Source organism: Ambystoma mexicanum, chromosome 9, assembly GCF_040938575.1.
Source record: "Ambystoma mexicanum isolate Mex_15411 chromosome 9, UKY_AmexF1_1, whole genome shotgun sequence".
NCBI lineage: Eukaryota > Metazoa > Chordata > Amphibia > Caudata > Ambystomatidae > Ambystoma > Ambystoma mexicanum.
The window spans coordinates 1446145673-1446160390 of record NC_090931.1 but is presented as its reverse complement, the minus strand read 5'-3'; the positions used below and the strand labels follow the sequence as shown (position 1 = coordinate 1446160390).

The window sequence follows — 14718 nt, the reverse complement described above, 5'->3', positions numbered from 1 at the left end:
TTGGCACATGATGCAATTCACCATAAACAGTGCAACGTGTTCCAAGAAATTAGGAATGAATCAGTCGTCTACAATACTAGCAGCAAGACTTTCTCTAGTTACATGCACAGGATAATGCAGCTGTTCAAGTGTGACTTTTAACAAGGCTACTGGCAACACTGGCTTCCCAGTGCTGCCCTGTCACCACAAAGCTTCTGTGGGGGATAAATAACATCCCCTTCATTTCCACAGTTCTTGCTCTTCCTGCGGTGCGCTTCCCTGAATTTCTATTAACTGGGTTATCGACAGCATATTAAACCCTTGCTGTACCAACATGGTTGTAGCTGAATTTTCTTAATATTTTCAGTATCAAAACTCAAAAATTTCTGGGGAATATGCAACCCTTTTGGCTTCTACATCTGCGGCTTTGTTCCTGCAAGAGAAAAATCTGTCCGTTTAGTATGCCCTGCACATTTGACGACTGCTATGGCTAATGGGAGTTGTATTGCCTTAATGAGTCTCTCTAATAAGGACGCATGCTGCACTGGAGAGCTGTGTTCACAGAGGTAGCCCCTCCTCTTCCAATGTTCCAACCCTACATGTACGGTTGATGTCACATAGGTGGAGTCACTATACACCATCACTTCCTGTCCTTTTTGTTTTTCAAGTGTGACAATAAGCGCTACCAATTCTGCTGCTTGCGCTAAGAAATGAGACGGTAGCCTTGCACTTGCTACCACCTCGAATTCTCCATTTAATCTGTGTCTAACTACTGCGGTGCCTGAATGCCTTTCTCCACTAGTCTGATTAATTTTTCGAAAGCCATCAATAAAAAAGAATCTCTCCTCCCGCTAAAGCACATGATCACCTTCTTCGACAGGCTCAGCTATGAACGTAGCTGGGTTCACTATTTTACATCATACAATTTTAATCATTGGGTTAGAAATCATTACCTCATAAACTGACGCTCTTTGGGATGTCAATGTGCCTTTCGGTTTCTCTATAATGGCGAACAAGACCTGCTCCACATAAAGGGTCGTAGAGCAACCCTTGACTATACTGGTGGACTTCTCAATTGCAAACGCAGCTGGCAAAGATTGTTTGCAAGGGAAGTGCCCTCTCATAACTGGGTCTAAAATCCTACTGTAATATGCCAGAGGTTTATACCCTAATGTGGTTCTTTGTGTAAGCATTGCTGTCGTGACTGTCCCATTTGTGTGTGAAAACAAATAAAATTCCTCAGCATAATTGGGAATCCTTAAAACAGGGCTGTACCAATTGCTCTTTTCAATTCTTCAAATCCTTCCTCCATTTCTTCGGTCCATTCTAGTTTTATTCTACCAACTCGTGCTTTCTTTAATGCTTGCAGAAGTGGTCTTGTGTATGTGCTATAATCAAACACCCAGGCTCTAACATAATTGCACAAACCCAGAAATTGTTGCATCTGTCCCACTGTGTTCGGTTTTGATGTTTCATGATTGCCTCAGCTCTCTCAGGTGTCACTTTCTATACTACATGCAAAATTAACTGGCCTATGTATAACACCTCTTCTTGACAGTACTGTAACTTCTCCTTGTCCACCTTATATCCTTTGTCTGCTAGAATGCTCATTAATCGGATAGAGTCCTGTCTGCACTCATCCTCTGTTTTACTGCAATTAAATATGTCATTTACGTACTGTATCACCACACTTTTCAGATCGATATTGTCTAGATCCATCTGTAGGACTCTGTTAAAGATCAATAGGGACTCACAGTACCCTTGAGGCAGTCTAGTATGTTTTAGACTTTTTTGGTGGAACATAAATTAAGTCAAGTCTTGTGAGTCCTTGTGCAACGGGATCGAGAAAAAAGCATTTTTCAAATCGATCAACGTAAAATATTGAGCTTCCACTGGGATACCGCACAATATTGTCGCCGGATTAGGAACTAAAGGAAACTCAGCCTCTACAATTTGGTCACGCGGTCTCATATCCTGAATACATTTCCATGACCCCCCCCCTAGATTCTTTTATCTGATACACTGTCGTATTACACATTGATTCTGATGGCACCAGAATCCCCTGATTCATCAGTGCTGAGATAGTTTGAAATTTACCTTCATCTGCTTCTCGAGACATGGGGTACTGTTTTGCTTGGGGTAGAATTGTTCCTGGATTAAGCTTTATTTTTAGCTCCCCTGTCCCCTTTAATAAACCTACATCATAGGGGCCTGTGCTCCATAGGGCACTCGGCACCTTTTCAAGATTCTCCTGAAAAAATACTGATCACTGCCGCATTTTTGCTATTTTCTGTGGGACTTCCCTTTTCTCTATCCTTATCGAGTATGTGATGCTCATCAAGAACAGCACTTTGTCATCTGTCGGGTCTCCCTGAACATGTCGTCATTGGTTATGTCAGTCAATCTATAACCCTCCTCAAGAGCTATCACTGTTCTCCATGGTCTACCCTCATTGTCTATCCCTTCAAGCATTGCCATCTCTTTTTGTACTATATCTGCTTACAGCTCTATAGGAATTGTGTGTCCAACATCCATAGGTCTGAATAAAAACTTGTCAGGTATTCTCACAATCTTTCCTAACAGACCAGGTAACCATGTCGGCAAAATGCTCACCCCATATAGAAAAATCTCTGGTGGGCCCAGCAGAGCCAAGTGTCCAGTGAACGCCAGTATAAACTCTCCTAAATTAAAATAGTGTATTCCTGGAGTGGAGTACACTATTCCTTGATCAGTAAATGAAATTGTCATGTTAAGTTTCGTCATTAAATCTCTTCCTAAAATGTTAACTGGTGTCTGTCGTGAATACAACAAAGGGACAGACATGTCCCATTCTCCTATGGAGACCGGCAATTTATCAGTAAAAGTAACTAGACTCGTAGCTCCAGAGAACCCTTGAGCATTCATAGCAATGCCTGACATTGGATATTTTTAATCTCGTAAACAAGAACAAGTTGCCCCAATGTCTCCATGAAAAGAAAAAGATTTGCCTCCTAGTGTCACATAAACCCTTGGTTCCTCTTGGGGGTCTGGTGTCACAGATAGTACTGAACACATCAAGTCTCCCTGTGAACTGTCCTATTGTGGGTACAAGCTCATCGCTGTCCCTGTAAAAGGATTTCCTCCTACCACAGTGATACCTCATATTCTAGGTGTTAACACTTGTCCTGTGTTCGTATACTGCTGACTGCCCCTGAGGTGGATTCATTTGGCCTGTCCCTGATGTGGCACTTGCTGCATTTGTGGTGCTTGTGCCTGAAAAGACTGTTATCTTGGGCAAAGCCCTCTCTAGTCTGTGTGCTATATGGCAGAGGATAAACTGTCCCCCCTCTGGAGAACTGCCCATTTTGTACACTCCCTGGGCTCTCGCATGCGCGCGCAATGTGTCCTGTCATTCCACAATTCCAACATACTGGGCAAGCTCTTCTGATAAACCCTCCTTGGTTATATCCTCCCTGAACATTCTGCCTTTTGTATTGTGCGTTTTGAGACCCACCTTGATTATGCTGAAATCCGCCTCCTCTTGGCTATAACCCATACCTCTATTTCGTGGCATAAACACATATCTACCTTGGTCCATTGGGCGCACATTATTTATCTGCAATGTACCCATTGTTTCCTGCATTCCCAATCCTTCTTCACTTGTCAGTACTGCCAGTTCTATGGCAAATTTTGACACGTTTTTACAAACAAACTTAGCTTCTGTGATCTTCCTATTCTCATCTTTCTTCTTGTTTTTCTCTTGTAATAACCGACAATGGTGCACTATTGTCAACTATATCTCAGCCCATGGCTTTGCTTCCATCCCCACTTGTTTTTTCACCTGCCTCTGTACCGACTCAAGCAACCCCTGACATAAAATATGGTAAAACAATGCCACTGTCTTTTCCCATGGCTCACAAGTTTTAAACTGCCATTTCTCCTGAATATCCTGAATGTAAGCAATAGGGTCTTCATCGCCTTTCATTTTACATGTCATAATTGCGTGTCAAATACTGTACCCTGAGAGCCCCCCAAACGTCTGTTCTACAATTATTAAATGGCGCTCGGTCGTGCACTGTTTTTTGTGCAGTCAACTTCAATATCCCGCTCTCCTCCATATGTCATAAGCCATCTCTCCAAGAATGGCTCTTCACCCTTGTCTAAGTTCAGTCTTCTCTAAGACAATGCCCGACATTCATCACTGAACAGGATTCCCTCCTCACTTTGTGATTGAGGTACTGGGGATCAGTCACCATTCCCTCGAGTTTCATACTCACTACCTCGTCTTAATTGTCAATAGACCCTATCGATCCTTTCTCCAACACTTTCCACATCATCTCTTTCTTCTTCCAGTGCTACTCTAGATGCTGTTGGCATTACTTCTTTTATCAGAAGAATCTCTTCCACTCTGTCCCATCATATTTCTGGGCTCTGCATCATTTGTTCCTTGCGGATGAGACTGCCATCGAAACCTTGCTGTCTCCTTTTTTGTTCCACTTCTTCATCTACTTCCCTTCGCTTTCTTGCATCCCTTCTAACTCTTTCTTCCCCTTGCCTTCGTTCTCCTCTTCTTACTCCTTCCCTTCTTTCTTCTTCTTCCCCTCTTCTCTGTAACCTTTTGTCCCTTAGTCTGTGTGCTTCTTCCTCCTCTTTCTTTCCTTACTTTGTATCTCATTCTTCTATCGCTCTTTGTCTATTGTGGTACTTTCTCTGTTCTTCTGCCTGCTCTTCAGTCTTCTCTTGCTCCTCCTGATATATCTGTTCTCGTCGCACCCTACTTTTCTTTCTCTGTTCATCCTCCTTTAATCTCTTCTCTCGTTCCTTATCCTTCCTTTCCTCTTTGTCCTTCTTTTCTCTTTCCTTAACTTCCTCAATACTTTTCCTGTCTATTTTAAGTAATATCTGCCCTCCCATCCATTCGTTTTGTACGAGCGCTACCGCCTCTGACTTATCTTTTTCTCCTTTCCATCTCTTGATCTCCCTGCCTATGTCTGTCGACATATTTGACCGTTCACTTTTTCTTCCTTGTCTTGTATGAACTTATACATCTCTTCCTTTCTTTTATTCTCTTCCAGACTATCGACACTACTGTAAGCGAGGGGTTCATATATCGGATTACTATAACCCGTCGCTGCTCTTAATTCATTTAAAGGATACCCTCCTATCTCTTCCGTAGCAAGAACACTCTTTGCTTCAGACAAGGTAAGGGGAGCTCAGGGCTCAACGCTTTCCCCCTTATGCTGATTAAGCATCCAATTCTCAGGTGGTGGATCCTCCCTTTCTTCTTGATCATCTTCCAGACTTCCAAAATTGCTAGTCTTTGCTCTAATTTCTTCCTTGTGTATGCAGCCTGCAAGTATGTGGTCATGTGTTGTGATACCGCTTTTGACAATGATCCCCTTTGTGGCCACGGCATGAAAATGTTATCTGCTGTGCCCTTTACCCATTCTGCACTGTACTGTTTGAGCTTGGACATGTGTTTTGGCAGTGTCTTGCATAGGTGCATAAGAGTAGTATCCCCCATAATGACAAATCTCACTTGACTGTCAATACTTACAAGACCGTTAAATAAACCTTTTACCTCGGTTTAAATCACCACTCTTATCGTTAAAAACAATAAATATGAGCAAGCACCATCAATCGCTGCTCAATCCTCTTGTTTCAATAGCCTATCTATTCTTTTGATTGGCGCCAATCATTTTTACTACACTTTATCCTTAATCACTATTCTTTTTCAACTCTTCACAATTTCTATCGCTCCTCGATACTTTATTCAACAAACAACATTTAGACTAGTTACACATTTGCACATTATAAACACTGTGATCAACTTTTCCCCCGGCTTTACTTTTTTACCCTATACAGGGCTTAAGACATTAACTTACGCTGTCCTGACCGTGCATTTTATATTTCACCCTACTCCCGCTGGAGTTTGAAATGTCTTCTTCTAATTCCCTTGAATTAGGACTCTTAGGCGGCCTCTCTTATCTCTTCAATTATTTCCGTTCCTAAAATGTATCACAATCCTGTCCCTTTATTTGCCATTCCCCTTAGTCTACTCACCATTCGTTAATCGACTCGACGCCCTCGGTATCGACTCCTCCTTCAGCCCGACCACTTTGCCTTTTGTCCGCAGAGCACCCGTGGATACCGGGCAGGTATTTCTTCAAAGGGGGACCTGCCCACTGTCTCAGTTCTTCTTGCAAGTTTATTTCTTTTTGTGCGCTCTCCACAGGAAACTCTGCGATCTTCCATCTAATGGCAGAGGATGCCTGGATCTAATAATCATCCGCATTGATACCACGTGAGCTTAGGGCCCTTTTGGAACATGCATGCCATGAATGGGATCACAGAATAACTCCAAGTCCAAATAACCGAACCAACTCAGGAAGATGGCAAAGAACTGTTTTATTAACAATTATCTAAAAAGAGGGAGTTTACAACGAACATCAACAGATGTACGCTCAGGTTCTCTCAGCGATCTTTACACAAAAATAGCTTTCATTTCAAAAATACGTCAGAGGTGATGTCATACTAAGTGGCAAATAATAAAAAACCTATCAAGGGTCGGGATTGGCTAAGGGGAACATCTAAGTACACATTCTATAGGAACTAGGATTGTGATTGGCTGTCCACTATCAGGTGGACAACACATGCCTGCCTCTAAAACATGTCATCTTCAGAAACATTAGATACACAGTTTCTCATTGGTCTTCAAACTATAAGGTCCTTCAATATATGGACTACTACGATTGGTTGACACGCTCTGCCATGTCTGGAACATTCAGTTCAATTAGCAGCACGTAAGCCTAGACCCAGGTCCAAGGAGATGGGGTATGACACTACCTCCCCACGCAATTAGCCCAGCCTCTCTCCTCGCCCATGCCTTCTGCCATGAATATTGTCTTTGAACTTGCCAAGTATCCTTTTCTTTAGAATACATGGGAGTGGGAGCACTCACTATCATGTTCTGGGACTCCAAGTGCAAACTATTTTCATCCTTGACCCACGTGACAGGAGACCACGATTTGGTCCATTTTGCAGGTTTTAAATGTCTTAAATGAATTAAACTTGGCACTCTTGGTGTTCTTTCTTTGCACCTTAACAAGGGATGACTCATCCTTCGCCCGTTCGCTCCTTTCCAGAATAGATAGCTGTCAGTCTTGACTCCAGGCCAGACAACCTCGCCATGCAGCTCCACAATTCTGCTTATTCTTGCTGCGGCACAGTTTTTCCCTTCCCTCTTCATGGGTCCTGCCTTACTAAATTCATTATACCAATGTCCGGCGCCTATACAATGGTGGCTTCGCCTGTATTCTGTTTACTACGTATAGCCAGCTTCTACGATGACTTGACTCATGCACGTGGAGTCTTCTTCATCATATTTAAAAGTTCACTTAACTCTTTACTTCGTCATTAGTTTCTCTAAGATCCATACATCTTCTTCAGCCAGTATCTCATGACGTCATGTTATGTCTCTTATGACGTCACTAGCTTTTTCTTTGTTCTTTTTCATATTCCTTCAGGGAGTTCCTCCCTTCGGTTGTCATCACTCTGGGGATACATATCGATAGGGTTGTCTCAATGGGTATCTTCTTTCAAACACACACTGCGGTATTGGCACTTCGGCAAGTGTCAAACACGGCACTGTCTCATTTTTTCAACATATGGGAGAAAGCGGTGCAGGCTCCACTGCAGAGGTATACAGCTGCTCCTCTAAAAAGTGATGAACACTTAAAAACAAATGATGAACATTTATGAACAATGTGAAAAGCAAGTGATGAGCACTTATGAATACTGTGAAAGCAAGGTGGTGAAAAGGGGGAAACACCATGGAATGAATTGTGTGGAAAAGACATTAAGTTAAAGCAAAGAGTTTCCCATGGAGCATCAAATGAGTGTTAAGCAATGACACAAGTGCAGAGGGAGAAAACCTGTGTTGTCATGAAAGGCCAAGGAATACCGAAGTATAACAGAGTGGCAAGGGCTACCGGTCGCGTGACCTGTAATGGGTGCACCGTGTGGTCTGACCACTGCTCCTGGATAGAGCCAAGGAAAGTAAAGATAAAGAAACTGCCTTTTATAACAGGAGGGATTTCCTGGATATCTCGCAATTTAGTTGGTTGAAAAGTAGATTTTCCAAGCTGTTTGCATTGGGTTTAGAATGTGGGTTTTATTAATGAATTCTGGTGTGGGCTCATGTGCCCATTTGTGGTCAGCCGACACGTATTTCAACCTTGTGGGTCTTTATCAAGGCTAATGTGGTTGTACCTGACCCTAGTGGGGTACTCTATCTGATATGCAAGGTCTTGTGTTGTCACAGCTGTGCTCTTGATGAGCCCTCATAGAAGGTCTGGCGGGTGCGGGCGTATCCTCGGTCTGTGGGCCAACATTTAAGAAAATAAATCATTTTATTTAGAAAATGTAATCTGTTGTCTATGTCTTACTTCATGGTGCCTTCACACTCCCCAAAACCTTTACTACATCGCTCGGTACTATCATGCTCCTTGACTTCTATGGGTATGGGAAAGACTGCAGTCTCTAAGATCCGTCGAGCAATCTTTTCTCCAATGTTAACATGGTAGGCCTGTTTCCATTATTATGAATTTGGATCTTGATGTCACCTCAGTATTCGGGATCTATTACATCCAGGCCATATTTCCAAGTTATACCTGATTTACAGACCAGCCATATATAAGTTCCATCTTGGGGGGACAATATAAGGTTGGTAGGGACCAATTGTCATTCTCCCACTTCAATAGTCAACTCGCTGTTACTACAAAGATCAAAACCAATAGATTCATGAGTAGCAACCGTTGGATTTGAGGCTCTAGGAGTAAGTTTACAAAACTGAATGGTACCCCAATTTGTATCAGTTGGGCCAGATCTCATTTCTTACACCATGTGTAGCGTGCTGGAGTAAGGAGTCAGATAAAGGGTTGGCATGTTTACAACAATCTTTATTTAAATAATAGTGAAACAGACCTATCTTGGGTGCCCGTCATCAGGGTGGTTTGCCAAACTCAAAATGTCCACCCTCTGTCCAAACTAACCTACTCTAGCCCTACCACTAACAAAAGGCCTTAACATAAGCGGCTCCAGGAGAATGACTCAGTTCTCCTGGTATAATGGGGTTAGCCTTAGGGTGTATTTCTATTAGTCTCTGATAATAGTTCAAGTTCTGCACTTGTAGAGAAACCAGGAGAATGACTCCCTTCTCCTAGTCCCACAGCTCAACAACTGCCATCTCCTCCTGGTAAATTTGTTCAGCCTCCAAGCTGCTGTTTAGTAACCTTTTTCCTTAGTTTCTGATTCAACAATTGGTGAAAGAACCATGAGAATGACTCCCTTCTCCTGGTTCAGTTGCCCAACCATTGACTAGCTTTAGATAGTTTCCTGCAACAGTTTTGATCATCTTTTGCACTTTTTCCAGGCTTCTCTTAGGGCTTGTTTTAAAGTCAAACACTCAGTTATTCCTTTTCTTTCTCCCCCCTACTCTTGTCAGGGAAAACAAGGGGAACTGTTGCCATAGTGTCCTTGATCTCTTCTAACGCTCTGACAAGGGATATTGTTCTCGTGGCACTCTCTAGTCTGAATGTCTATTTTGATGATAGAGAGAGTTTAGGGAGAGTATGCCTGATATGTTCTTCTCTATCGGTCTCTTTGACACAACTGGGACAAGGAAGATCACTAGTGATGTACTCTTCACACTTGAAACTTCTATGGCAAATCTGGAGGCGAGATTACTCCTGAGGCTTTCTTTCCTTTTAATACTCTTGATACAATTGCTGAGACGAGGAAGATTACTCCAGATGCCTTCTTTAAAGTCAGTGCTTTCAATACAGTGACTGAGGCGAGGGAGATTACTCTGGATGTCTTCTTTAGCTACAGCACCCTTCCCCTATCCTCTACTGGGTCTCCAGTGACTCCCGTTACCTCTTGTCTTTTGAGCTACATCGCTGGTTCTTCCTGGGGTGTTGGGTCGATGCGTTCCCAAGAAACATTCTCTCTGCTTCTCTTCCTGCTGCCGTGATTTGGCTCTGCGGGGTCCCCAGCCAGGCGGTTTTGGCGCAGTTAATGGACCGTTCGGTCCACCTTCTCGAGGTCACACCACTGTCGGTCGGTTTCCAGCTTCCAGTCAGGCCTGCTCTGGGTCGGCCTGAAAAAGACTTCTGCAATCTGCTGTCGATGCACTCCTGACTGAAGGTTTGCTTCCCGAAGTAACTTTTTTCTCCCAGGTTTGAACTTCACGGGTCTACCAGTCTTCTCACCTACTTTGCCTCTCATTGGGTCCTTTATCTTTTTTTATTTCCTTCAACTGGGTCCCCCTTGAGGAGTGTCATAGTCTTTTGTTTGTGTCCATTGGGTATTCTTCATGCCTCCTTGATGCCACCTCTTCCCAGTACCTTCTGTACTTGCCAAAGGAGTTCTCTGTATAACTCCATCAGTCTTCTTCTTCACAGTACTTCTGGAAGATGACTTGAGAGCAGGCTGTATGTCAATGTTAGTCTTCCTGATCTTGGTGGTATCAATATTTACAGGAAGAAAGGAAGGAGTATTGCAATGGCATGCAATAGTGTTTTCAGACTGTTTCTCAGCAGACTTTATAGATTTCATGGACTCAAGGGCAAGAGGTTTAGAGAGTTCCTTCACAGAACGGGAGCCCTTGTGCCCATGAGGGGAGTCTCTGCCTGTGAGGACCTGCTTTCTGCAGCCCCTAGGGAGAATTTGGGCTCACCTCCCTAGCCTCACAGCGAAGGGTGCCTCCATAGGGAGAAGTTATGTGATCTCATGAATTATCGCAAAGTGGTGAAGCAAGTCTGAGCATTTAACAACTTGTTCAGAACATGGCTTATAGCATAGGGTTCAGCTGGCGTTCTGAACAACATGATTGGCTGCTCACTGTGCCCAGTGGGCAAATGAAGGCGGGAATACAGGTATCTGGTGTGCAAGTAGATAGGTGGCTCTGTGCTATGTACAATGGATCTGATCAAACCACCGCCATCTTGTAGGACAACGGCCTTGGACTCCTGGGTAACAGCGCCAGAATATCATGAAATTACGAGGCAGCGATGGGCATAATGCCCTGTGATGCAAATGTTATTTTTTGGTATGAGCTGCTAAAATCTGATCAGTGCGGGATTGTGGGGTGTTGTCTTCTGTCACCCTCTTTAAAAGCCCCAAAGACAGCTCCCTAAGGACCAAGACAGTGGCACCCTGGGCCAGGACTCCCCCATTCACGTTTTCTGTTTTCTATTTTCCCCCACAGCACCTCATTGTGCAGAGCTCCCTCCTTTATGTTTGCCACTTCCTCCTGCTCCAGAGTCTGCCGGTGGACAGAACAACAAGGAGCCAGCTTCTGGCTACCAGCCTCTTCGGCTCTGGGATCTCTACAGGCCTGCAGACAATCCTGGGAAGCAGGTATGACACCCAACCATCAAAACGTCATGAACAAATCAAGCAATGCATGCGAACAATAGAACAGTATTCAAAACATCCCAAAACATGGCTGCCAACCTGATCCCATAACCCATCTCGACCTCTGTTTAATAATACATTCAGATTTGATGTTGAAATACTGTAAGCTTTTTAGTACAAATACTAATATTGAAAATATTGTACAATATCAGATGATAAGGACATAAATTAGGAGGGTGTAAAATTTGAATTCCACCAGCATAATTTGTTAGCAAAATATCTAGAATTATGTTGTTTTCAATTACGTCTAGAGGCAATTGCTGGGCAAAGAAATCTGACAAATTAGATTTGTGTGGGATTTTTTATTAGAAAAATATTTGGTAAAGTCTAGTGAAGATTATTCACTTAGTTTTCTGAAAAGAAATCCCACAGAAATCTAATTTTCTGAATATTCTGTCAGCAAAATAAGTGGCAAACTCTATCAAAGAGTGTTCACTTAATTTGCTGAAAAGGCCTCATACAAAAACTAATTTGCTTGATTTTTTATCAGCAAAATAAGTGAAAAACTGTAGTTAGTTAGACATTACTTTCTAGAGTTTGCTGTTTACTTAGCAGATTAAACTGCAGACAAACGTTGTTACACATTTTCGTAGCAAACTAAGTGAAACACTCTCACTCAATTTGCAGAGAAAATCTTAAGTCGCTTTGCACACTTTTGCCCTCAATATTTGTGGAGTTTTGAAAACTGCAAAAAGTACTGGTTAATTTTAATTTTGCCAGTTTAGTGAAAATGAAAAATTGTATGCACAATTTCGCAAAAGCGAAATTGCCAAATTTTGCACATCATAATCTAAATGACAAGTTTTCGGTGGAGTGGCAGAGTTGGATAACTAATATAAAACAATACATGGCATACCTCACACCATGATCCACATGGCCACTAGTATGAAATTAAGCCATACATTAGATTAATGTAAATGTAATATTATATTATTCTTTTCAATGTATATAATGCTCCAAACAAATTTAGCTTGCTCTTGGTGCATACATGATCAGAGTTATGTAGAATGCCCATCTTGTGAGCAATTCTCCCCACGTGCTGAGTCCCCCAGCACTTTTTGCTGAATGTTGGATTTTTATAACTCTCCTGAGTGAGTGGGAACTCTCTTTAAATAACTCTGGGAATCCCTATTGTTTATTTTAATATAGTCTGCTTTCCTCCATCTTTTTATGGTATCTGTAATTTCCTATTGCAGTACGCTGCATCATTTGTACTGTGCTGCTGGGAGCTCCTAGAGCTTCCCTCTTTGGTTTTCTTTTATTTTCCTGTGTTAACTAAATGTTACCAGGATAAGGGGATACTTTTTATCCTACCTATACTTTCCTTTTGTGAGATCAGCCCAACCCACCTTATGTGGAGTGCTGAGGGGAAGCATTGTATCCCTTTTCCCACTTCTCCTGTAACTTTATAGTTACAGTGACAGGTCTGAGTGGCTGGTGGCAGCGGAGCCGTACATTACAGAAGAGTGATCAACACATAAATCAAAAAGCTATTTGTCAACACAAACAACTGTATGGCTAATAATCTGACATCTCCATAAGCAGCTGTTTGATTTTACCCAATAAAGAGCTCTCCCAGGAAGCCTTATGAAGTTGTTCCTAGTTCAATAGCTTCGGCTGTATGTGTACTTCCGGTTGTTTTCACTAAGTTTCTTTATAAGCCCCCTTAGTGATACACTGCCCTCTTAAAAAGGCTGTATATGCATCCGAGCAACGCACAGCTGTGAAATTACCTAACAGATTCTCCTCCCAAGAGAAATCCGTCTCCTCTGCAAGGTGATCCACAAAGTCGTGATACTGCAAAGTTGTACAATTTAGTCTCCAGGGCAGAGCCTGGCGAAGCTCCGTAGGGAGGAAAATCCAGAGCACCACTGGATACTAGCAACCAATAGTCCAATCGTGCATAGCTCCCATGGTGGTTCGGGTAAAATGAGAAATCCCACCCCTGATGATGGAGCACTCGCCACACATCACACAATCTAAGCTCATCCATCATCAGTAGAAGGGCCTTAGTTTTCTTAGGAGAAGTACAGTGAGCAGGCAGAGATGGTTGCCTATCCGCGTCGTTCAGTGACAATGCTACATTAAGATCCCCTCCCAAGAAAGTAAGTGGGCCCAGGTGAGGGGCACATGTCGTCAAAATGTATGAGTAGAACCTTACATTACCTTCTGTCGGGCCGTAAATATTCAGGAGAGTGACACACTGTTGGAACAACACTCCCTTCAAAAACACATAGAGGCCATCTTGGTCTGCCATAATGTCTAATGGAGTGTAGAGCAGGCAAGTGTAGACACCCGTCTTTTATGGGAAAGGGTGAGTGAAAAGACTGGCCAACCCAACCCGCGTCAGTTTTGCAGATTCCATCCTATCCAGCTGGGTATCTTGTAGAAACACAACGTCTCCACGCTCATTGCGCAAGAGGTTGAGCAAACAGCATCGTTTAATTGGCTCCCCCAGACCCTGCATATTCAACGTGATTAATCTAACAGTTGCCATACCCCTGATTTAAGTATTCACAAACTATATGGCATAGCAGGCCATCAACTAGACGAGCACACATCACCCCAGAAGCTTCATCAACTTGCCAGTACTCGGGGACAATCTCTCACCGCTGTTGTGCTGGTATAGCTCTGACATACACAGTCCCCGCTTACACCCTCAACATCCCCCTAGATGCACAATACCAACCTGTGCCCTTGCACATTGAAGCATCTTTTTTGCTAGATGGAATTACCAATAAAGATCACAGACCATATAATCGGGCAGACTCAAGGAATATGGTCAAATACTACTTTATTCTCATTTCATAAAGTAGGGAAACCTGGCAAACATCAGACTTATGCATGCACATTCACCCCTAAACCTGATTATAGGAGGGTCTTATACCACTTTGCGCATCATCTATGATGTCATCCTACGTGGCAAAGTGAAAAACCTATCGAGAGGAGGGTTTGGTTAAGGGAACATATCTACTTATAGAACATATAAGTATAAGTGCATCATTGGCTGCACCTTATTTGTAGGGCAGGCCTTGCCCTACCTCTAAATACGTATGGTAGTGATTATAACGGACAAAATGACAGCAGATTGGTCTATGCAACATTGTATGTTAGGTTGTCCACTAGACCCAGTGATAAGTTGGCATCCCGACCCAACCTTGGACTTTCGACTCATTAGCAGCACGTAAGCGAAACGAAACTTAGGTGTTTAAATCACGTCAGACTACTCCCTGTTTTCCAAATTACTCCATCATCTCTCATCGGCCGATCATAAGCAAAGTC

At 42.9% G+C, this 14718-nt stretch overlaps 1 protein-coding gene across 2 annotated transcripts in view; it reads left to right on the top strand.

The window, feature by feature from the left end:
• SLC23A3 (solute carrier family 23 member 3) overlaps window positions 1-14718 on the top strand; it is a 206022-nt gene that overhangs the window by 56176 nt on the left and 135128 nt on the right. For both annotated transcript variants that reach the window (XM_069616868.1, XM_069616867.1), the window contains exon 2: window positions 11228-11379. In XM_069616868.1, coding sequence (XP_069472969.1) covers window positions 11228-11379 — 152 coding nt within the window. The remainder of the gene's footprint in view (window positions 1-11227; window positions 11380-14718) is intronic.